General features: G+C 47.4%; 1 protein-coding gene and 1 long non-coding RNA gene across 2 annotated transcripts in view; both read right to left on the bottom strand.

The window, feature by feature from the left end:
* TLN2 (talin 2) overlaps window positions 1-24,607 on the bottom strand; it is a 440,519-nt gene that overhangs the window by 72,982 nt on the left and 342,930 nt on the right. Inside the window, exons 35-43 of the mRNA XM_028495089.1 lie at window positions 23,039-23,128; window positions 20,776-20,898; window positions 19,324-19,467; window positions 17,619-17,780; window positions 10,597-10,737; window positions 9,948-10,129; window positions 8,704-8,836; window positions 5,715-5,816; window positions 1,387-1,557 (exon numbers count right to left, since the gene is read on the bottom strand). Of these exons, the coding sequence (XP_028350890.1) occupies window positions 1,387-1,557; window positions 5,715-5,816; window positions 8,704-8,836; window positions 9,948-10,129; window positions 10,597-10,737; window positions 17,619-17,780; window positions 19,324-19,467; window positions 20,776-20,898; window positions 23,039-23,128 (1,248 nt within the window). The remainder of the gene's footprint in view (window positions 1-1,386; window positions 1,558-5,714; window positions 5,817-8,703; window positions 8,837-9,947; window positions 10,130-10,596; window positions 10,738-17,618; window positions 17,781-19,323; window positions 19,468-20,775; window positions 20,899-23,038; window positions 23,129-24,607) is intronic.
* Window positions 16,523-17,336, bottom strand: LOC129392528 (uncharacterized). The gene is made up of 2 exons (XR_008618569.1): window positions 16,812-17,336; window positions 16,523-16,703 (listed from the first exon to the last, which is right to left on the bottom strand). It is a non-coding gene; the product is annotated as an uncharacterized lncRNA (long non-coding RNA).

Raw genomic sequence — 24,607 nt, 5'->3', positions numbered from 1 at the left:
AGAGCACAGACTCCGGACGCGCAGGCTCAGCAGCCACGGCTCACGGGCCCAGCCGCTCCGTGGCATGTGGGATCTTCTCAGACCGGGGCACGAACCCGTGTCCCCTGCATCGGCAGGCGGATTCTCAACCACTGCGCCACCAGGGAAGCCCCTAGAATGCTATTTTCTAAAGAAACCACAATCCTTTTATAACCCTATCTGTGCTTTGCAGATGCTCCTCCCTCTTCCCTGCCTCCTTCCTTGACCCCGCCCAGGCCTTGCTCGGGGCTGAGTTGGCCTGCATCTCCACATGACCCCACACGCACCTCGCCTGTGATCTCGGACAACTCGGCAGGGCAGCCTCAGCTTCTGCACATGTGCAGTGGGAACCTTCCCACGTCACAGAGTTTCTATGAAGATTACATAAGATGAGGGTATAAGATGTAATAAATGACACAGAGTCGGCACGCAATAGCTGTTAGCTCTGAGATCACCATTTTGCCATCTGACTCAATCTAGAGTCTTCGCTGCTATACCACATGACTGATTTGAAGATCTTAGACATACAACAAAACACACTAAATGAAAAAAAATTTATATATGTAATGGATACTTGTAGCTCGTAGGTCAGTATGCTACACAAATCTTTTCAGTAGTGCTCTCTCAAGTTAGTCTGCTTAGGTGAAGACCCATTAAGATCAGATGATCGTGTGCAGGCAGCTCCTAGAAGATACAAGTGGTGGGAGAAGCCTCCAGCCCCCTCTCCAGGTTCCAGAACCCTGAGGAAACTTAAGGTGCACGCTGGTTTCACAAGTAAAACAATCCCTGACAATTTCTCTGACCTCGAGAGAAAAGGACATGTTGTCACCATCTTTGGCCACTTAAAGTACCTGGGTGACACATCAGGCTGAAGAAATGTTCCACCTGTAAACTGGCAGGGGAGATTTTCATATTAAACTACTGTCCCCAAGGCAATAGCAACACATGCCATGGGTGACCCTAACCATGTTTCTCTTTGAACTTAAGTACCAGGAACAGAAACGACACTTAGTGGAAAACAATAGAGGTTTGCTTTGTGTCAACACTGAACAGGTGCCAGGCAGGTATTATGGTTTTTATTCCTGTAATAACCACACAATACATGTTTCTTTCCCAAGGATGCTTACCTACACACACTGTCACGGGAAAAAAAATAACTTCTAAATCAGCCTTAATTGTGTGCATTTCTTGGTTTTCCTCTTAAAGATCCCCGGGAAGGCCAAGAGAAGATTAATTCCCACCTTTAAATGGAAAATCAAATGCCACCATCCAAAAACTGGAGGTGCCCTCCCTGGAGGGACATGATACAGAGGAACATGTGCTGGCTTCTCAGTGTCCTAAGTGAGCCCCTAGCATCCTGAACTGTACCTTGGGGTTTCCTCCGCCTTCCTTGGCTGCGTACAACATCTGTAGGGCAGACTCTGCAAGCGTCTTGGTCTGGTCCAGCACTGTCATCTGCTGCTGATGGTCCAGAATCTTGGAGGCGACACCCACTGCAGCTAAGATCAAGGGCTCGAAGTAGCTCGCCAGTTGTGTCACCTTTCAAGACAAAAAAAAAAAAAAAAAAAAAGCCCCAGATGCAACATGTAAATACTGTGTCTCGTTTAGGAGCCCAGCTGCTGGGAAGGGGCCTGGGACAGGGATGGGCTGAGTCACAGGGACAGGCAGATCTGCTGGACTTCACTTTTGTTTTTTTCTATTTTACATCCAGTATTACGAATTATGGTCACCATGTTATATACATATTAGGTCCTCAGACCTTATTCCTCGTTCAACTTTACTTTTGAGAGTACTTGTAATTAATGAACTCTTGTTCGGATTTTTCTTCTTCTGGGGAGCGCTTTGTCTGTCTCTGATCATGGCAAAAGTGCTAAGAAATCTGTTCTGAGATCCACAGTTATGTGTGAGAATTTTACAAATCTTAATTTTAATTTCACAAATAGAACAGCTTTTGAAAGAACCAAAGGTGAGCATCTTACAAACTCAAAAGGAAGGGGTACAGAAGAGGGGCAGGGGAGCATGGCAGTTGAGAAAAGCAGCCTGAGAGTAAAGGCACCCTCAAAAGCATTTTAGGAAGCCAACACAACTGCCCTCCGCCTCAAGTATTTTGAAAAAATCGTAGATTTGGAAAAAAAAAAAAAAAGCAAAAATGATTTCCCATCAGCCAAGATGTGCTGTTTATGACGAGCCCAACCTGGGGGAACAAAAAAGCCTAAAGACAGCTAAGCACTGTTGCAGCAGAGGCCAGTCTCCAGTAGGTAACAGCATCGATGGTGCATACCATCGATCTGATGTCCCTTGGTATCTGCAGGGGATTGGTTCCATGACCCCCCACGAATACTAAAAATCCGTGGGTGCTCAAGTCTCTTATATATAAAATGCTGTAGAGTACAGTCGGCCCTCTGCATCTGTGGGTTCGACATCTGCAGATATGGAGGGCTGACTGTATATGCTCACCAAAGCTCACCGTCTACCTAGCATCCATAATATCAGATTTTAATATTTTGCTGTCCTTGCTTCAGACACTGTCATCTATTCCCCCTCAGATAAAACACAATGACACTGATCACACTTTTGCATTCAACTCCTCATCTTGGGCGGCAATTACTAATTGCTAAATTATTCCCATCAGGTGTATTTAAGCTCACCTGATGGGAATAGCCCTCAACTCCCTTAATGCTTCTTCCCATGATGTGGATGCAGGCAGGAAGGCTGCTTCACATGGGCAGTAGCAGTCACTAGGTCAGCAACAAACCAGGGGATGGGAGTTGGGGGTGGTGGTGAGGGTCCAAAATATTAAAGTTCATTAAAGTTAATAGCGAGACAAGACTATCAGCTAACAATAAACATACTTTGACTGTTTTATCCCCAATTACAGTTATCTTATGGATAGGTTTCAAAACACTTGAACAAGGCTGCTGCTGGCCCTTATGGTGCTTTGTATGAATTTTAAAGGGGCTCCCCATCCTCTGGGCAGACCCGATCGATGTCAAGGCACATGACTTAGCGGGATTCCGGCAGCCCCCCGTCCTGCCTGGATCCCTGCTTTGGCCAAAGACCTCTGGGTAAGGCCCAGTCTGCATAATCCCCAGGGTATATTATAGGCAGGGACAGCCCTGCGTATCTGCATTGGATTTCATCTCCTCTTCCCCAGGAACGGTGGTGTCACCACCAATTGCAGTGATGGGTCCTCAGGGGTCAGGGCTCAGGAGGGGTCCCGTAAGTACTAAAGGAGTCAAAATGTTTAATGCATTAGAATCCAACATGTTCTCTCGATTCGTTTTATTATTTTAAAAGTACATTTTATCGATGCAACTGTAAAATGTCAAGGGTTGCTGGGTGCTGAGCATCAGTAAACACAATTCAACAGGTGCCCGACTTCCTCAGGGAGGGAGGATGGCTGGGTGGAGAGGAAGCTCTGCTTTCAAAGCCGCTAGATTTGAATCCTCCCTGCCAATTCCTTTTTAAGAAATCTCAGGCAAATTGCTTCCTATTACTAAATTTCAGTTTCCTCCTTGGTAAAATGTGATAGCACTAAGTTCCTTAAAATTTTAGGGGGATTAAGTCAGCGTGCGTAAAGGCCTCAGTACAGGTCTCTATGTAGTAAGCACTCCACACACACTAGGGGTCATTATTCTTCACATATTGTAGGGCAAAGGTTTGGAAGGGATGGGATTTTTCCCGTATTTAGGAAGTTTAGCAAGGACTCTAATACCTCCTGTTATTGAGACACATGACAGAACAGGAAACCTCCTCACCTGAGTTAGTACAGAAGTGAAAATAACACAGAATTTTGAGTATTTGGTATATGATGTTGAGTCCCTAAGCCTAGGATGGCAGAGTGGGTTGAATGGTGACCCCCAAAAAGGTATGCCCATGTCCAAATTTCTGAAGTCTGTGAAGGTGATCTTACAAAGGGGTCTTTGTAGGTGTGTTTAAGGATCTGAAGATGAGATCATCCTGGGTTGCTTGGGTGGGCCCTAATCCTGATAACAAGTGTCCTTAGAAGAAAGAGAAGAAGGGAAGGCAGAAAAGCGGGAGACAATGTGACCACGGAGAGAGACTGGCGAGATTCAGTCAAGGAATGCCAAGAGCTACCATAAGCTGGAAGCAGCAAGGAATGGAGCCTGCAAAAAACGTGTGGCCCTGCCAACGCCTTGATTTTGGATTTCTGGACTCCAGAGCTGTGAGAGATTACATTTCTGTCATTTTAAGCCCCCCAGTTTGTGGTACTTGGTTACAGCAGCCATGGGAAACCAATCCAGGCGGGGTCTGAGAATCCCCCTTTATCAATCACTCCCAAGTGGGACTGAAGCTGCTGAATTGGCACCCCACCTGAGCGCCGTCATGAAGCACTGGAACCAGGTGGGCATCAACCACCAGCCCACGACCCCTCCGGATAGAGGCCCCCTAGGCTGCCTTTGTCCAGAACTCCCTTTCAGAAGGTGAGACTCATTTAGCCAAAGGACCAGAGTAAATTGATAACTCTGGTGACACAAATAAAGTTTCTTTTCATGCCACCCACTGACATAGGAATTAATCTTCCACACTAAGCAACATAAGGGCAGAGACAAGGATGCTGCCCTAGCAGTCTAGAAATATTTTCTTACGAAATTCCTACTGGAATCAAAAGTAACTGAACAGAAGTTCGGTTTCTCTGCCAAACTCACCGTCCCCACAGCAGTCACATACGCAGTGCTCCAGCCTCCAGGCCCGTTCTGCACCGCCCCCGCCCCTTGCAAACTGCTTCACACAGGTGGACAAGCCCTTTCTTATTATAAAGGCACTCAGGTGAGAAATGAAATTTACCACACTTGCAATGGCAGAGAGATACTGGCCATTTTAAACCCAAACACCTCTCCTTAGACCCAGCAGGAAGCTTAGTAGGCCCTTAAGCTATTCTGTATTGGAAAAAGCAGGAATATTGATTTTCTAAAATCAATACCTGCAGAGACGGTTTTGGCTACTGGATTTCTTGATCTGCACATCAATACTGACGGTAGCACTGGCAAATGCTAGGAAATCCTGCAGCTTGTTAAAAACCCAACGTCTGCCCTCTCTCTGCGAGGCACAGGCTGCTTGACAAGACAACTCTCCTTGAAGGATTTGCAAAATGAGCCCCAAACAGGCAGAACATGATGCAGCACCTGCACCATGGGGGTATGAACGCTCAGGTGAAGGGCTAGCAGAGTGGCCACACGGAAAGTTTCAGCTGTCGAGGGTAAAGTCTGCAAGTTTGCTTTGCTTCCTCACGTGTGAAAATGGACACTATATTAGAGGCTGTGGAGGAAAAACGTGCCCTAAACACACCAGAATGAGGCTGGCCAGCCAGGACAAAAGACGGCAGACACCAGGCCATGAATGCCAAGTTCAGTCTCTGGCTTGTCCCAGAGAAGATCAAGAGCGATAGGTGACTGAAAACTGCCTTGGCGGCTGCAAAGTCTGAGCATTACCAGAAAAATTTCCCTGTAGCTTTTGTCTCAATGCTAACTAAGTAAAAAGAGATCCTTGAAGTGGTCATTTTTGGAGAAGATGTTGACGGAGGCTGAGTGGTATTTTCTCTAGTGTCAGCCAGCAATGACCCGGCCCTAACACCTGCCCTGAGGCTTTGGGGAACAAGAACAACAAAATCAATAACAACTCTCCCCCCATCTCTTTCTCACACACTCTCAGCAGGATCCCCTAGTGCCCATTACCTTATGTCCCAGCTGAGCTGCTTCTCCTCGAGCTGCTGTGGCAATGGGATCGATTAGGTGCCCGATTTCCTGGACCACTGAAGTCAGCTGCTCCTGCAGGGCCTGATAAGGAGAGAGAGCTGTCAAGTTCAACTTACAACAGCTCCCCACGTAGTTGTACTGATTTAAAAAGGTCCATGTGGGGCTTCCCTGGTGGCGCAGTGGTTGAGAGTCCGCCTACCGATGCAGGGAACATGGGTTCGTGCCCCGGTGCGGGAGGATCCCACATGCCGCGGAGCGGCTGGGCCCGTGAGCCATGGCCGCTGAGCCTGCGCGTCTGGAGCCTGCGCTCCGCAACGGGAGAGGCCACAGCAGTGAGAGGCCCGCGTACCGCATAAAAAAATAAAATAAAGTAAAAAGGTCCATGTGAAAGATAAGGGAGGCCGAAAGAAAGGGATATCAAAATGCCTGGGTGTGCCCCTCCCCGTCCCAGCGACCCTCAGTTCCCCTGGGCTAAACCCCTCCTCCCCACAGTTCCATCCATGAGGGACATGAGCAGGCCCCAGGAACACATTTCCTACTGGCTTCTCACTCCTGGCAACCATAGTAACAACTGATGCTACTGGTATCCTTTACTTTGGGTTATTCAGCATAATTACTGGAAAGCTGGAACTGCGGTGGCTTTCCAAGAAGGGAAGACAACTGTGTCCAAATGGAGGTAGCTAATGGTGGGGTCTGAGGGAACATCCAGGTTGCAGTGTCCTCAGAACTAAGAACCCCTTAAGCGGGGGAGTGGGGAGGAGGGTGACGTAAAAATGACATCAGCTCTCTTAAAGCAGGACTATTTCCCAGAGAGCACACTGTGAAAATGCCAGGTAAAATGCCCACTAGGCTATGGTCAGGCGCTCTGGTCACTGTATTTGGTGATGCGGATACCATCAGTGAAAATGGCACCATCAAGGCATTTCTTCTCAGGTTTGAGAGACAGTTTAATCTCTCCATCCCAAAGAACTGAACTCACGCTATAAAGAGACGGGGCAAGGTATCTGGATGATGCTGAAGTGTGAAGGGGGCGGGGAATTCAAAGATGGAGAGTGTTAACTAGTCGTGGGAAACATCAGATCCCTCTGTAGAAATCTTCACAGGAGCTTCTTCACTTCATAGAGTCCAGATTAACAGACCAGAAGGCTGGACATTTTACGTCTGCACTCACCAGCACGGAATGGGGTGACTCCTGACAAAGTGACAATGTCCTGCTCACAGAGATGAGACTCAGGCTACTCTCCTACCGAACAACACTGCCTATGGGCTGGGGGGCTTTGTGCAGAGTTTAGTCAATGAGAGGAGCAGCCTAACCCGCAAACTTGAAAACAAAAAGAAAAAAAGGAAAAAGTAAAAAAAAAAACAAAAAAAAAAAAAAAGGAAAAAGTTAGAGAGATGGAGGCAGGTAGAGAGAAACCTCCACACTTCCAAGGGTCTTATTTAGCAAATTACTTCTTATCTTCCCACTCATAATGTAACTACAGTCAAGAATGCAAGACTATCCCAGCAAGGTCTTCTTACTACAGATGGCTTGTTAGATTAAATATGGTATAGGTAGGAAGCACATGCAGATAAAGGGGAGGGATTTTCTTCCCAGGGAGGAAGTCAAGACAGAGGATATGCTTTGGTGATGGTGTTGAAAGGATGGGGTTGTGAGGGGGGTGCTCGTCATCTCTGTTTCTTGCTCAGGGTGCTAGTTACAGTGTGTGCTTGGTTGGTGGTAGTTCAGGAAGCTGCACACATATGACAGGCACACTGTTCTGTATGCATATTCTACTTTAATAACAGGTTAACGATAATTCTAACATTCCACACAGGATGAGAATACATATTCCTTCTTTCTTTCCTTGGAAATGGGGGAGGCAGGTGAAGCAACAATGAAATACACAGTTCTATTAATAAAAATGAGCAATTCTGGGCTTCCCTGGTGGTGCAGTGGTTGAGAATCTGCCTGCTAATGCAGGGAACACGGGTTCGAGCCCTGGTCTGCGAGGATCCCACATGCCGTGGAGCAACTAGGCCCGTGAGCCACAACTACTGAGCCTGCGCGTCTGGAGCCTGTGCTCCGCAACAAGAGAGGCCACGATGGTGAGAGGCCCGCGCACCGCGATGAAGAGTGGCCCCCGCTCGCCACAACTAGAGAAAGCCCTCGCACAGCCCAACACAGCAAAAATAAATTAATTAATAAACTCCTACCCCCAACATCTTCTTAAAAAAAAAAAAAAGAGCAATTCCAATTCCAGGCCCTGCTTACAGACAGGGGCCAAAGTTCATTGTTGATGAGTTCAGTGTCAGGAGAGAAACACCAGTCAACAGACCATTCATATTTATTAAGTACCTTCTGAGTGTCAGGCACTTTCAACAGAAAGAAAGAAGTATGCACCAGGGGCCTTTGGACAGCTAACAGAAAAAACTCAAAGCAGACAAGTAGGAAAATTCTTTTCTCAACTTTGGAAAAATGGGCAAGAGAGGGCAATGTGGCTCTGAATTAACAGAATGCAAAAGCTCTCTCAATACCAGGTATTGAGTAACAAGGGCAGAATCCTTGATTTCTGCATGGACCAAACACATAGCGTTGAATGCTGAATTCGCCCATTAGTCAAAAAAGTGCTGAAATAAGACAGGGAAGCACTCAAAATTTACACGCTTAGGTCTGCTCTACTGAATATGGTAACCCCACCGACTGACACACTCTTACCTGACAATGATCATTTCCCTCCAAATTTCAGCCAAATCTGAACCTTCCACCCCCGCAGTACATGTGTTCCTCCATCAAACCATCATTCTCTGCTCAGCATTTGCCCTACCCCCTCCAAAAACTTCCCAGGCTGGTTCCAGGGGAAGGTGGCCCAATGATGAAGCTCTTTATCAAAAACATGTTGGTGCCATTCCCCCATCCCCAAAGCCTGATGTTGGGATTCTTCAGTACTTCCAGAGGCTTCTGAGCTGGCCACAGAGCCCTGCATACCTCCACGGAGATGTCGTCCCTCGTGGCCAAGCTCTGGCTGACAGCCGCCAGCGAGGCCTGCTCGATGTCTCGGATGCACCGGTTGATGCTGTCAATGGAGTAGTCACATTCCCTCTGTCCAGGGGCCTTGTCCCTGGAAGGGACACAGCAAGTAGAACACGGGCTCCACGGAGCGCAAGTCCCAAAACCTGCTCCAGAACTGGTGGGCCGGGAGCCCCTGTCTACTTTCTACCCAACTCGATTGCTTTAGGGGGTGAATTCCTGACCCTTGATTGGCAATGCTTCTCTGCATAGCTCAGGAATTTCTTCACTTAACACTTGTGCTAAGTCTATTTCTGGTGGGAAGGGTAGGGTGCTGTCCACTATCTCAGGCTGATGCCAGGCAACTGTAAATGAAACAATTTGGACTTGGATTCTCCATTCACTGGCTTAGGCATAGGACCCTCATTAAAAAAAAAAAAAAGTCAGTGCTATTTCCAGTACAAATATACTATGCTCTCTACATTGCATACTAGTCGAAAACATCCTGGGCTGTGGTAGGAGTTAAAATATTTAGTGGGTTTTTCTTTGCAAGGCATTAAGAAAGAAATGCCTTAAGTTTCAAAAGCAATTTCAAAAACAAAATATACCTGAGAAAAGGCATGCACTCTATGCTGTGGGGTAATTAACTCTGGTCAACTTCAAAAATGTTTTGTCTACTCAAGGGATGATTTTTCAGGCTCCTACTATCACCATGGAGGTTAGAGATGCCCAGAGATACTCTGGGAACTGGAATATTCTTTTTGTCATATTATCAAGGTAAGGTAACCCCAAATCCTGCTAAATAAGCAGTGGTGCTCTCTGTCTAGTCTCCCAGGTATCGACAATATGGTACAATGTTTACAAGGACTGGGACTAAAGCAATCATGCCTGGGGATGCCCTTGGGAATGTTATCTAAATGCCTTTCTGCCTGAATTCTCTAATCAGTAAAAGAGAGACAATAGGAGCATCTACTTTACAAGGTTGTTGTGATGAACATATACTATAATACAGGTAAAATGCTTAGAATAGTATCTAATATATGATAAATACTTTAGTTATCTATTACTGTTGTGACAAGTGCTACCACTGGTCCCAAAGAGGTAAAGAAAAAGATGATGACAATGATCAACCATGTTGCTATTAAATAAAAGTCCTGATGGGCTTATCCCCCTCCTGCCCTGTCGGATGCAGGCCGCTAGCAATTTCTAGAGGAGACACTAACCTGATAGACGTGATGAGACTCTTTATAGAGTCAGAAACGGTGTGGGAATGTCCCGCTAACACGGACCAGGTGGGCGGGTCTTTGGGGTTGATGGCCAGTGAGCGTGCAGTGCGGATGAGGTATGATGAGCTCTCCAGCATGGTCTTGGCTGACACCAGGATTGGTTCTTGTGCCTGGGAGCCCTGGGACCAAACAGCAGAAGGGTCAAGGGCAGGGCACACAGACTAAGTGAATGACTTGGACCCTGGAAGGTCATGTTCTTTATCAAGTCACTACCTCTGTCCTTCGAAAGGAAACAGAGGGTAGGGAAGCATGGAGGCTGGCTCACATGGGGCCTGGATGATGAGGACCTGGGGCCATGCCACCCCTTAAATATTATTTTTGAGTGTGACACACACCAAGAAAGAATCAGCCCCAAACCTATGCACAGAGATTATTCTCAACATATAAAGCCAAGACATTACCTCTTAAGTGATGTACAGACATTTAGAGTTTCCTGAACTCTGCTTGTATCATCAATGACAACAGTAACAGTGCCCTACATATTGACAGAAAAAGTTTTTGGAATCCTTAACTGTTCATGCCCATTCAGTGCCACACAAAACAAGCCAAAGACCTCAGTATTACCTCTGCTGCAAGGATTCCCTACCTCGGAGCTGATCTGGGCAGGAATGCTGACAAACTCAGGGTTGGAGGCGAACGCCGTCAAGTTCTCCACGGCTTCGATCAAGGGGGCGGTGGCAATTCGACACTTGTTGCGGTTGTCCTCAGAGAAATCCCCATCCAGAGCCTGATGGGAGAAAACACAGAGATCACTCCTGGGCCGCAGCAATCAGCACCCAGCGAAAAGAAGGTGGTTTAATGGGAATACTGAAAATGTCTGGTGAATCCATAAACAATGAATAAGAACTGATTGGAGGGATCTCTGCCATCAAGCAGAGGGGCTAAATGAGCAATGGTAAGAAATAAAGCTGAGTGTGTGGCTCACAGGCCAACTGACCTCACAGCCCATCCACTCCCCACTTAACGTGATTCAAAGAGCACCTGCTCTTCTCTCCCCTTGAGCTATGCTGCCCATCCCTGTGGCTGAGCCACTTTCTTCCCTACTTTTGAGACTATAACCCTTTGGCTCTTCCCCTCCATTTCACTCCAATTAAGTCTATTCTTTGCCAAACTACAAAAATATCTCACACTGTGTACCACTTTCAACTTCTTTTAAGCTATTTTTACCTGGATGTCCCTGAATGACTGATGGAGGGAGGGCTTATGTATCTGTCATTTTCAAATGAGCAAAATGGAATGCAATGGGAAAAAACAGACCAGAACTACTGCCAGCAGTATGGACAAATCTCACACATGCAATTATTTCGGTAAGGAGGCCAGACACAATAGGGTACCCACTATAGGACTGCATTTGTGCAAAAGTACAAAAACAGATGAAACTAATTCTGGGTGTTAGCTTCCAGGTCACACTTTGGAGCCAGTGAGACTGAAGAAGCAGAAGGGGGCTTCTGGGTGCCAGCCATGTGCTGTCTCTTCAACTGGCCACAGTTACTTAGGGGTGTTTGGCGTGGGAAAATTCACTGAGCTCTACACACATGGGCTTTTTATCTATGTACCTTTTGCTTCCAAAGTTTATTTCTTTTTAAAATTAGCAGCAGTAATACCATGGCACCGAATGATTAGTCACATCGCCGATCAACAGCCTGCACAGAAGACAAGCCAGGAAAGCGGCCTGTGATGCATGCCGGGCCACCCCACAAAGGGTCAACCCTTGGACCCCAGTTCCCCAACCATGGACTGTACCTCCTCAAGCACCAGGCTGCTAGAACCGATGGCCTGTGACCAGTGACAGCACCCCTGGCTCCCAGCAAAGGGCAACATTTGAGAAGGCAGTGATGTTTGTCGAAGAACGTAAATTTCTTTGTTAAATGACGAATTAAACTTTTAATTTAACCATTATGAGCAACATATAAAAGTCAATTTAGACAATTAGTGAACAAAAAACCGGAGGCACCAGCAATTACAAAACAAACTGGATCTGAGATGGGAACATTTCTATTTTTCAATAAGGCAAGAGGAGGCAGGCACGGTTAGTTTAAAGGCTACTTGAATAACAACTATATTCCAATCAAGTCTTGACAGCTTGGGGCAGTAATTACACATCCGCCATGCTAATATTCTCTGAGGAACTCCCATAAGCCTGGGTAATTTACCGTCTTCACTAGTACTGTGCATAGCTTGCCTCTGCTTATGCCCTGCTCCACCAGATAGGCACTGACCTTGACCCTAACTCCACCCCTTCTGTGGTTCTTCCAGGCCCAGTGGAAACCCTCTGTGCCTGCTACTTACTCATATTTATGGCTTCAGTTCTGACTCCACTCACATACTCAGTAAAAGCTGAGTTAGCATCCGTTACCTCCACGTAAGCACTGGGCTGGCGACATGGCAGTGAACCGTCTGGGCGCTCTCCTCTTGTTGCACTATTACCATCATTGACTCCTTGAGGTCAGGCCCTACCAGGCTTCGGAGCAATTTGGGCACACATTGGGAGGCCGGCTGGGTGCCGCAGAGCAGGAGCCTGACAATAGTGGGCCCAGCACAGGCGGACCACTGAAGCAGGCAGATGGCAGGAGCGGACTTTGGCATCAAAGGAACTCGCATCTCAGCTGCACCGATCGCACCCCCTCCAGTGGGAGTGATAGGGCTTCTAGCTCAGCGGAAGATGCCGAGCCTCTCAGCGGTGCTGCTCATTTCTCCTGCTCCTTTTACCTCTCCACACTCCTCCCATCCTCTTTTCTACTGTCTACAACACTCTCGGCCTATTAGGAAGGCAGATGTCTGATCATGCCACCAACTCTTAGGTGAACTTATTACAAACGACAAGATGATTACCCCAGGTAAATCCCAAGGAATGGTTTTCTAATTGTGTGGTTTCATCGACTGCACCAACAGGATGAAGAAAAGATTTTTTTTTTGAGACTGGGCCCTAAAATCACATATCATGTAGCCCACTGCGGGTCAAGGGCAGGACCCTGAATAGCGTGGCCTCTGGACTACAACGCCAAGCTCCAATCCAGCACTGTTTTCCATTTTCAAGAGGGAAAAGCCATTTCCTCCAAAGGAAGAATTGAGCATCAGAAAGGATGGTTTGTTTACATGGACAGTATTTCACATCTGAATGCTGCTTCCACTCTGGAGATGGCTGAGCAACCCCAGTAAACTGAATACTCAAAACTGGCCAGAGGTGAAATTTCAGGTAGGCACGACAGTTTTCACGTAGATAGTCCACGTCCCAGAATGTTTAGTACACCCGTCATAACAACGAAAGGGTAAATCCACTTAGCCAAATGCCCAGGCCCCATCAGGACCCTGGGCCAGCTCCTCTGAATGTTCTCACACTTAGCAAAAATCGCACAGGCATCTGGGAGAAACAATTTCTGCATGTGCACCAGAATCAAAGATTCATGGACTTTGGGGGTTAGAAGGGATCTTATAGATCATTTAATCCCAAAGCTCCAATGTTTCAGGTGATAAAACCAACACCTAGAAAGTGACATGCTAAGCCAAGCTCATGCCTCAGACCAGAACCCAAGACCCCTGGCTCCCTTCCCTCCTACTGACCTTAGAAAAGGCAACAAGAGGGGCTTCCCTGGTGGCGCAGTGGTTAAGAATCCTCCTGCCAATGCAGGCCACACAGGTTCGAGCCCTGGTCCGGGAAGATCCAGGACCCTGGGCCAGCTCCTCTGAATGTTCTCACACTTAGCAAAAATCGCACAGGCATCTGGGAGAAACAATTTCTGCATGTGCACCAGAATCAAAGATTCATGGACTTTGGGGGTTAGAAGGGATCTTATAGATCATTTAATCCCAAAGCTCCAATGTTTCAGGTGATAAAACCAACACCTAGAAAGTGACATGCTAAGCCAAGCTCATGCCTCAGACCAGAACCCAAGACCCCTGGCTCCCTTCCCTCCTACTGACCTTAGAAAAGGCAACAAGAGGGGCTTCCCTGGTGGCGCAGTGGTTAAGAATCCTCCTGCCAATGCAGGCCACACAGGTTCGAGCCCTGGTCCGGGAAGATCCCACATGCCGCGGAGCAGCTAAGCCCGTGTGCCACAACTACCGAGCCTGTGGTCTAGAGCCCGCGAGCCACAACTACTGAGCCTGCGCGCCTAGAGCCAGTGCTCTGCAACAAGAGAAGCCACCGCCATGAAAAGCCTGTGCACCGCAACGAAGAGTAGCCCCTGCTCGCTGCAAATAGAGAAAGCCCGCACGCGGCAACGAAGACCCAATGCGGCCAAAAATAAATAAAAATTTTTAAAAAAAAAAAAAAAAAAAAAAAAGAAAAGGCAACAAGAATAAGGCGTAAGAAGCCCAACCACATGCCGCGGAGCAGCTAAGCCCGTGCGCCACAACTACTGAGGCTGCGCGCTAGAGCCCACAAGCCACAACTACTGAAGCCTGTGCTTCACAACAAGAGAAGCCACCGCCATGAAAAACCTGTGCACCGCAACGAAGAGTAGCCCCTGCTCGCTGCAAATAGAGAAAGCCCGCACGCAGCAACGAAGACCCAATGCGGCCAAAAATAAATAAAAATTTAAAAAAAAAAAAAAAAAAAGAAAAGGCAACAAGAATAAGGCGTAAGAAGCTCAAGAGGTTTTTTTTCCCTCCTTTTTCTTCTCAAGAAACCTATTTACCAATCCAAACAAAAGGACGATCGAGAAAACGTACTTACAGCCGACTTAAAACCGGTTAATGAGAGCTGGACCTGGTGTCTTTTGGACACCCTGTCAATGCCTAATGGCAAAACCCTGAGCTTCAACTCCACTGCGAGAGGCAAGGCCACGCTCCAACTTCTCAGAGAAACAAAAGCTTTGTTGTTGCACAATTTCTACTTGGCACCTAAACCTGAGTGACTGCACGTTTAAAATAACATTCGATTCCACACATCTGATTTGAGGCTATAGGTAAAGAGCGGACGGGAGAGAGAGACGCAGGCATTGGTACACGGGGGGACCATCAGAAAGACGGCACCCGTGGTTAGGGCTCCGTGTGTTTCTAAGTTGGCCGGCATTGAGAGCAGCACCTGGCGGGAAGGAGGGTACACGTATTTATTCTTGCTGAGCCACGCTTTGGGATTGCAAAGAATGCCAACAGCAGAGATTTATGATCCCTGGAGGCAGGCATTCTAATGGGTGCTGATGACCCACTGTGGGGTAATCTGCTCCCTGCTCGCCAGTGCTGCTCCGGGAAGGGGTTCCCCTCCTTGCATTGTGACTGGAAAGGTGGGGCAGCTGGGATTTAGGCTTGGGCACATCCTTGTGATTTAAAGGAAGAAAAAAAAAAAAAAAAAAAAAAAAAAAGGACCAAGAAGCATAAAACTTAGAGCAAAATTCAGCCTCGATGGGGGCTGTTTCAAGCATTTAGGGAATAAAACATTCATTTGTTTTGCTATTTGACAGGATTCTTAACCATTCCTTAACTCAGGAAGTCTAATCGATATGTAGTACAGTGTGCTACAGTGAAATGACCTTCACCATTTTCCCATTAGTTAATTCAAAACAAAGTTCGTGGTCCCCGGCAAAGCCTGCCACCTGATGGGAATCGAAAACACCAAGCGCATTTCAGCAAGCTGCGGGGCAAGAGGGTCATTTCTGTTCCTTGTGCACTGCTATCGATTCCCAGGGTGCTCGCGGGAAGGGGGCTTCATCTTCTCCGTGTCACAACAGCCTGCATCCCCCCTCTGGTGTTTCTGCACAGGCCTATCTTTAAGGCCATCGCAAGAGCTCATTTGCTGCAGGCAGTTACAAAGAGGGGTTGCCACTGTGAGGAGAATCTGAAAAGAAAATGAGATCTTAACGGAGACAGGTGAGGATTTAAAACCGAGGAGAAGGCAGAAAAGAAAGGGATCCCAGAATTTGTATAGAATAGCTCCTTGCCTTTGTCTCCCCCTTGGTCCATCGAAATCTAGTCTAGTTTTTTGATGATCGGAAAATGGCCAAGTTTAACTGAAATAAGTTAGTTACACAGCAACCGACAATGATGTCACTATGTCTCAATTCAATTGCTGTCTTTCCAGCCCTGCCCCCCCCACCCCACCCCAGTCTGGCACACAAGCACTGTAAACACAACCAGGTATTTCTTCCCAGGCTGGGGAGATGGCTTAGTCTCTCCTTGCTAACGACGTACACTGCATGCCATGGGCGAGAGCAGGCTTGAGTGGAAAGAGCAGGGGATCTGGGTCTGAATTCCGGTCCACCACTTAGTGGCTGAATCACCCCCAAGAAAGTTTCTTAACCTCCTTGTGCGTCACTGTGCTGACCGTAGAAACGGGGATGGCAAGCACAGGGTGGTTGGTTGTGTGGACTGAATGAGTGATACACACAAAACACGGAACAGGCTTTGGGTAAACTAAATATCGGAAAACATAAGCTTTATTCATTTCTAATACCATGAACCATGACAGTAATTAAAGGGAGCTGCCAGCAGGATCCTGGGGGCACCTGGGCACTGGCTTTATTTATTCATCTTCAATCTATCTTATTAATGTCTTCAAATAAGCGGGTTTTAAGTTTGTTTTTTTTTTTTTTTTTTTAAGACTCTGTTTAAGCAGCTAAGTAATTGCTGACAGGGATCACTGCCCCGTGGCTCTTGCCTGCCGGCTTCCAACTGCTGCTGGCCTGCACAATCTCTCCTTGGCTTCTTCCTGGCTCAGCCTGTTGACTAATTTCTCCACCAGATTAAATTCGCTTTCTGTAGTGCAAGGGAAATGAGGTGTGTAGTAACATATCCTCTGGAGACAACAGGGGGAAAAGCCCCATCCCTCCAGGACTTGCCCGGCAACAAAGCAGATAATCCCACCTCCACGAGTGTGAAAATCCTTCAGTAAAGTGTGAACCCTCCAATGGCCTTCCCTCCTGCATTTCCTGGTTCGCACAGAACTGGTAGCTTGCCTTCCATGACAATCTCCTTTGGAGGTTCTTTGCCAGGGGTCTGCTGTCCAGGCTGTGACTTGCCTTCCCATCAGGTCATCTGCTTGGTGTCTGCTGGGTGTCCCACGCACGGCAGACCGGGTTTGTGGTCTGATCACCCAGCTACAAATACCACAGCCCAGCTATTGCGATTCCCTCCTCACAGGGTGCCCTTGCCCTGCTTCCCCTCAACCTGTCCACGGCCACGAACACAAAGACGAACTTGTTATCAACATGGAATGCTCTATTTTAAGAAGCTCACACGCCACTGAAAACATTTAAACAACTATAAACAGAATAGATATCATAGGACAGAATAAACTGACTGTTTTAAAAGATTTTCCCAACAATTTCCCATTCCATGCTCCCTCCACCTTCTCTCTTGGTCCAGAGATATTTAACAACCATGGCAGGGCCCTCTACCAGCCCCTCAAAACCACCCTCCCCCACTAAGCACATAGTTTACCCCTCCCCACACACTATGCAGAAGGCTAGTAGAGACCAAGGCTGTTGGTTTTTCCTGATAAATATCTCCATCACTAATGAACCGCTCCCCAATGACTTAAATCATGAGACTGAATTAGAAGTTGAACTCCACTAGAAGCAAGTATTAGGGAGCAGAGCTTCAATTCCCTACCTCCTTCCCCTCTGCAACAGGTGTCACGGGGATTCCCAAGGCCTCAGCTCAGCAACCTACCTTGATGGTCTTCACCAGGTTGGCAGTGCTGTTGGCAACTTCCTTGGCTGACTGGACAAAGTGCCTCTTGGCCACAGGGTTGCCCGTCTTGGATGAGGCGATGCGGCAGGCGTTGCACAAGGCTGAGGTGTGCTTGGCGACAATCGTGGCGGCTGACAGAACCTATAAAGCACGGACTGGGTTGGGGGCACCCCATGCTTCAGTGCAGAGGGGTCCAGTTCACTGGACTCCACCCTGGTCCTGAGCCCTGGATTCCCCTTCAACTCACATGTCTAGGGCTCGTGGAAATAAAACCCAGGTCTCTAGCTCTGCCGCCCCTGAAGTCACTCCAGGAAAGGGGAGGGCGAGAATTATTAAGGCAGCGAGACTAAACAAAGAAAAGGAAAGGCAGGGCTGATGTGGGAGTGGGCTGGGCTCCAGGCAGCCTCAGAGGAGATGTTGTCAGCTATCCTTTGCGACCCCCCCTAGCCAGAAGGGACACGGCCCAGGGTCTAGGCCAGCGCTGCCCAACAGAAATACAGTGCGAGCCACATATCTAATTTTAAAATTTCTAGTAGCCACATTAAAATAAGTACAGAAACAAGGGAAATTATTGTAAATAATATATTTTATTGAGCTTGACATATCCAAAACATTTCATTTCACCATGTAATCAATTTAAGAATATTAAGCTTTTACAATCCTTTATCCTACTAAGTCTTTGAAATTGGTCAGTATTTTACACTTAACAGCCCATCACGGTTTGGATCAGTTACATTTCAAGTGTTTAACAGTCACATGCAGCTGTATGTCACCCCCAGGCGGGCTATACGCACCTTATTAAGGGGTGTGGCTCAGGGATCCCCCAGCTCCAGCTGAGTTTCTGAATCTGCCTGATCCAGTTTGCTGAGGCTGGTAACACCCCTTTGGCCTAAACTGGACAGGTAAGGAATCTCAGGTGCACTGACACCTGCCTTAGGTCCGGGTGGCCCCCCAGGTATCCTTTACTTGGGTCCTTCTCCTGCCTCAAGAACGCTGGTCCCAGGGTCAGCAGTGGATGTGCCCATCACAGCCTGCCTCTGCTAGCCCACACAGACCATTCTTGTTCTTTTTAGCACATACTGCTGGAATTATTTAACTTGATCCATGTCACTTGGGTATTAGAAGTACCAAGGAATGTCACACATACTGTCTAGTTCTCAAATGTCTCTGTGGCTCCTTTGGTGCTATGGATTCTGATCCAGCTTTGGGGTCTGGGTCAGCATCACCATCTCTGGGAAGTGACCCCTGAGAGACCCTCAGAGAATTCATCACACCTTCCTCTGTGCCTGCCTTGCCTTGTCATCATACCCCGATCACTCCATCTTCCAAACTTTAACCCACAGTAAGAGTTAAGGGGGTAGGGGATCGGGTCTCACTCAGGAGGACCCTGAGTGCCGAGCTCAGAACAAGCCCTCAACGTTATGTCCCCTGAACTGAACAAATGGAACTGTGAGCCTCCTGATGAATCTCGCTGTGATTACGCCACTGTGACTGCCTTCCGGCACTCCATTCCAAAGCACCTACCTGTTCCACCTTTACCACATTTTGCAACATCCCCCTAAGTCATGATCTGGCTGGCTTTGCAAGTTCTGAAAGAATGGTAATCTTCATTCTCGCAGTCTCCCACCACCCAACTCCAAGAACTCAAGGACGTGCAGATCTCACATCCTTGCCCCAAAGTTACCTGTGACGGGCTGCTGCCGGGGTCCACCAGGTTCTGGCATGCCATCTGGATAGCCTGGTTTGCCCTGGCAAACTGGATGGGGTCCACAAGGCCCTGATGGCCTGCCTGGCTGTTCGGATCAGAGATGCCAACAAGGTATGCAGCCTGGAAGGCAGGAGATAAACCACAGCTCAGGCTCGCTGTACTCCTAGATACGCCTGTGGGGGAGTGCGGTCCCATAGTATACATACAACAGTCATTCGCAGGTGGTCCCAGTGCAAGGTGGTCAGAGTGATCTCATCCATAAGAGTTTAGGCATGGACAAGCTGACACTCGCTTGGGCCAGGGACACGCCAGCAGAAGTTTGCTACAGGCTTTTGGGAACAGTCTCCTTGTTCTTAAGAAAGCCTCAAGAAGCTCTTCCATGGGGCATGACCAAGGACGGATGCAGCCCTGAGTGCTCTGGCAGCCACCTTATGACCATGAGGGGGACCAGCCTCAGCATGGAGCTCACTCTTCGGCTGGCAGATGTCAGAGGGGAAAAATAGTGGGTGTAGACTGATGGTGTGGAGCTACTGGGTAGGCCAACCCTGGAGCCTGCCCTACATGAGGATTTCTCATCTCATAGCCTAATGTATCCTTATTGTTTAGGCCAGTATTTGAAGCAGTAAGTAAGAATGAATAAAATGGTTCAGGGGAAGAAAAGGCAATATTTGGTCTCCAAGAGGACAAGAGGCTACAAGAGAAGGTCTTCTCTTCAAACCCTTTGGAGGTGTTAGCCAAATAACAGGGAGAAAATGAATCTGTGAGGGAAAATTCTAACCTTAACTCATTTCCCCTGAGACATGAGGGGCCAAATAAGGGAAGGTGATTTCACCCCCTGAGCTAGGGATGTTTTTCTTTGGTTCAATAAAAATCTTCTAGGCTCAAGGCAATTATCAAATGATAAATCCTTCAAGGTAAATGCTGACATTCTTGGAAGTTCAGTTACATGAGCCCATCAATTATTGGAAATGCACAGCACAGTTGAAGACGAGCCAGGAACATGCCTGATCACGACTCTGTGTGATGGCATCCGATTTTTTCTCCTGATTCTAATAAGAGCATGACTAAGACTTTTGCAACTCTAAAGCCTCAGAGGGAATTTGAATTGTGTCATACCTATTTTATCCCCCCAAACAACTTATCTGTAACAATGACCTTAAAAAAAAAAAAAAAAAAAGACCGGCCTCTGAACCCTTAGGCTGGGTCTGCAGGGTTCAGTGTTCTCTCCAGGCTGCTCTGCTTCAGGGGTAACGGGCTGATGTTTTGCCTAAATGCTCAGCCAGCAATAGCCACCACCTTCTCCATGGTTTCCGTGGTGATGGGTGGAGATGGAGCTGAAGCTGAAGCCCCCGCATGCCTCCCACAGGGACCCGGCACAGGACAGGGCTGGAAGGCCTGCATCGTGGGGCATGGGGACCCATGCCTTACCTGGGCTGCAGCCTCCGTCAGCCCACAGAGAGCCTTGGACGCAATCCCTACACACTCCCCAAAAGCAGGGAGGTCCCCGGTCTTGGCATTCTGTGAAATCCCTGCCATCGACTCACCCAGAACCTGCAAAACAAACCGCCAGCGATATTCTGACCAGCATTCCTTCAGACAATGGGGTAAAGGGGCTACCCTTCCAACTTGAATGTTCAAGGCCACTTAATTTACAATATTTGCCATTATTTTACTTTATTTGCAATAAGAAGATTCAAGGTAATGATATCATTTCTGTTCCACAAAGAGAAATAAATAATGAAAGTCTGAAGCTTTCACCCAAAAGTTATCTATATCTTAAGGAGGTACAGTTACTATACACAGATCAATAAACTAAAATCTATACAGGGCACCCCATGGGTGAATGGTCTAAACTGAGAACTGTTAGTTCCCAGAATATAAAATCAGACATATCTACTGAGCTGTAGGTGAAGACCATACCCAGAAAGCAGAAGACACACTCTTCCCCACGTTATTCACTTATTAATTGATAGTCTTTAATTAATTAATTAATTTTGGGGGGCTGCATTGGGTCTTCATTGCTGTGCATGGGCTTTCTCTAGTTGCAACGAGCGGGGGCTACTCTTTGTTGCAGCATGCATGCTTCTCATTGCAGTGGCTTCTCTTGTTACGGAGCACAGGCTCTAGGCGCTCAGGCTTCAGTAGCCATGGCACGTGGCGTCAGTAGTTGTGGTGCACAGGCTTAGTTGCTCCCGTGGCATGTGGGATCTTCCCGGACCAGGGCTCGAACCCGTGTCCCCTGCACTGGCAGGCAGATTCTTAACCACTGCACCACCAGGGAAGTCCCTATCAGAGGTCTTTAAAATAACAGCTAAAAAGGGCTTCCCTGGTGGCGCAGTGGTTGAGAATCTGCCTGCCAATGCAGGGCACACGGGTTCGAGCCCTGGTCCGGGAAGATCCCACATGCCACGGGAGCAACTAAGCCTGTGCACCACAACTACGGAGCCTGCACATCTGGAGCGTGTGCTCCGCAACAAGAGAGGCCGCGACAGTGAGAGGCCCACGCACCGCGATGAAGAGTGGCCCCCGCTCGCCGCAACTAGAGAAAGCCCTCGCACAGAAACGAAGACCCAACACAGCCAAAAATAAATAAATAAATAAAATTTAAAAACATTAAAAAAACAAAACAAAACAGCTAAAAGGGATTTCAGTACTCAGAATCTAACCCAGAGAGGTCAAGCAACATGCACAAGGTCAGACAGGTCACACAGGCAGAGGCAAGGCACCTGCCCCATATCTGGTGGTGTGTCTTCATGAGCCTCCTCATGCCCCAGGAAGGCAGGTCCTACTTTCCAGGGTCACAGATCTTAGAACTGAAGGATGTTCAACAGAACTCTTTAGGGAGATTATCACATCCAAGTGTAGAACCCAACACAGAGCTCTTTGTTTGTCAAGAAGCCATCTTGGATAGGGAAAGAAAGAAATTCCATTCATCTCGCTTTCATTTCATTTTATCCTGATTTTGAGGCATTCTCAAAAACACTGGTGCAATTACCATAGATCAGTGTTTCTTGACCTTTTAAAATTTTATTATTATTGCTCTGATAAGAAGTCTTTTTAGACCACCCCCCTCCAACTGCCACCCACATTAAATTCAATACTAAGAAATAAGATTTTGTTGAGCAGGGTTAAGATTTGGAGAAGGGAGGACACAAACCTTTGTATAATCTTAGATACTTTCACCACCCGCACCCCCCAAAAACCCCCCCAATATTTCACTCCCCTTGAGAATGCAAGGCATGGATAGATGGTGAAAAGAACACACAGGAGGGTCTCATATAAGCCAAGGTCATTGAAGGGCTTTCCCCACCAGTGCAGTCCCAGTTGAAGGAAATACATGCTCTGATTCACAGCAAGACCCATCCCTCATAGGGTATGAGCAGTGGTTCTCATAGAGTGGCCCCTGGACCACATAGCAGGACCTGGGAACTTGTCAGAAATGCACAATCTCCCCCACCTTGGGATCTACTGAATCAGAAACTCGGGGTGTGATCTAGCAAGGTGTGGTCAACAAGACCCCCAGGTGATTCTGATGCACAGCCAGGTCTGAGAAGCACCTGGGCAAAGGGCGCCATAACAAGGCTTTAGGACACAGGCAGCCATGCAGAGGGGCCACGGGCCGGTGCACACAAAGCATGTCTTGATTCTTCCTCACCATGAGGAGGGATGTTAACAGCACAGCCAGGCTTACCTTGGAGTTTTCCATTACACTCTCGATGCAGTCAAAGTAAGAGAGGTCACTAACAGGTTCATTGGGATTGTCCAACATCCCCTTGACAGTCTACAAAAGAGAACACAACTTAAGAGCAAGCTTTATAGAACAAGGGAAACTCGACATAAAATACCAACTATCAACCTCCCCTCCATACACAGGATTCGGGTCATTATCCAGATTCTTGAGAGGAATTTAGATCACAGTGTCTATGACTTCAGATTTCCTGCGGGCAACACCACACTGATTGGGGTGGGTGTGTCTTGGTTAGCTTTGACAGAGAGGAGAATCTCTTGTCTTCAAATGTGAAGGAGAAGCATGGTATCCACAGAACGGGGATATTTTTTTCTTAAAGAATCTGAAAGTTAGTGGGAGGCAATATATATTCATGGTGAATGAGTATAATTTCTCTGCTGGATAATTCCAAGGAGTTTAAATATCAAGGACAGGTTCATTCATTTCTTCTTGATTAGTAGGGACCTCAGTTTTCAATTCTGGGACCTTTCAATGGGTAGGCATGAAAGAAGGTAACCCCCCCCAAAACCACCCACTGGAATGGTTCATTTGTTTTTAATTTTAAAAGTATAGAAAATGTTGAATCTTGTTTAGGTCTCCATCAAGGAACAGGGCATGGGGCTTGCTTCTTCTGCCTTTGTCTCCAGTCTGCTGAAAACCGTTGCTAGCTTTCATGTTGCAATAACCTTTGATCATCGTTTATGAGGGACTTTTCCAGGGGAGGAAAGTCAGGGGACATAGCCATCCATCTTCCTCCCCGTTGAGTGAGAAGATAAAGTGGCACCTAGCAGACTTTGGGGCACAGCCAACAAAAAGACAAGGCCATGTGAGTTACTAAGGGTTGGGGAGAAGTAATAGCGAAACTGCTGAGTTAATCAGCAAAGATCTGAGGGAAAGAGGGCTGCATAAAGAAGGTGTTCATTTCATTGAAGAAACTCCTCTCACTCCTTGGATAATCAAAATTGCCTTAGTAACGGCAACACTGAAATAGCCATAATTTTGGCAACCAAGGATACCATTAAGGCACAGAGTATGTGCGTCTGGGCCAACAGACCTCATTTAGATCAACAGTCCACGTATCATTTATATTTGCAAATGTGAACAGACCAGGATAGGGCAGTAACTCACCCAAGGTAGGAAACATTCTCCACTGTTTTCAGAATGCTTCAGTCCCCTGCCTATTCTCACTTTCAGTTGTGCCAATGGCCTCTTGCCATCGGCGGACGGGGCCTCAATCAGACCCTTCAGAAGCTGCAATCAATCCCCCACCCCTAACATCTCTGGCATGGTGGGTATCCCTGTTCAGAAAACTAAAGGTACACTTGGTACAACCATCCCATATCTACTGAGATAACCATTTGCCTGTTTCAACATAACCTGAATTGGTTAGGACTGCTTTACAGACAAGTAGGCACATTGATTTTATTTTTGCCCACGTATACTCTGTGGGCATAAATGAATTTTCCATTAAAAATAAACCCTAGGGCTTCCCTGGTGGCGCAGTGGTTGAGAGTCTGCCTGCCAATGCAGGGG

The sequence above is a fragment of the Physeter macrocephalus genome, chromosome 11, assembly GCF_002837175.3.
Source record: "Physeter macrocephalus isolate SW-GA chromosome 11, ASM283717v5, whole genome shotgun sequence".
NCBI classification, from domain to species: Eukaryota; Metazoa; Chordata; class Mammalia; order Artiodactyla; family Physeteridae; genus Physeter; species Physeter macrocephalus.
The sequence above is the reverse complement of the archived record's forward strand: the minus strand, read 5'-3'. Positions and strand labels throughout refer to the sequence as shown.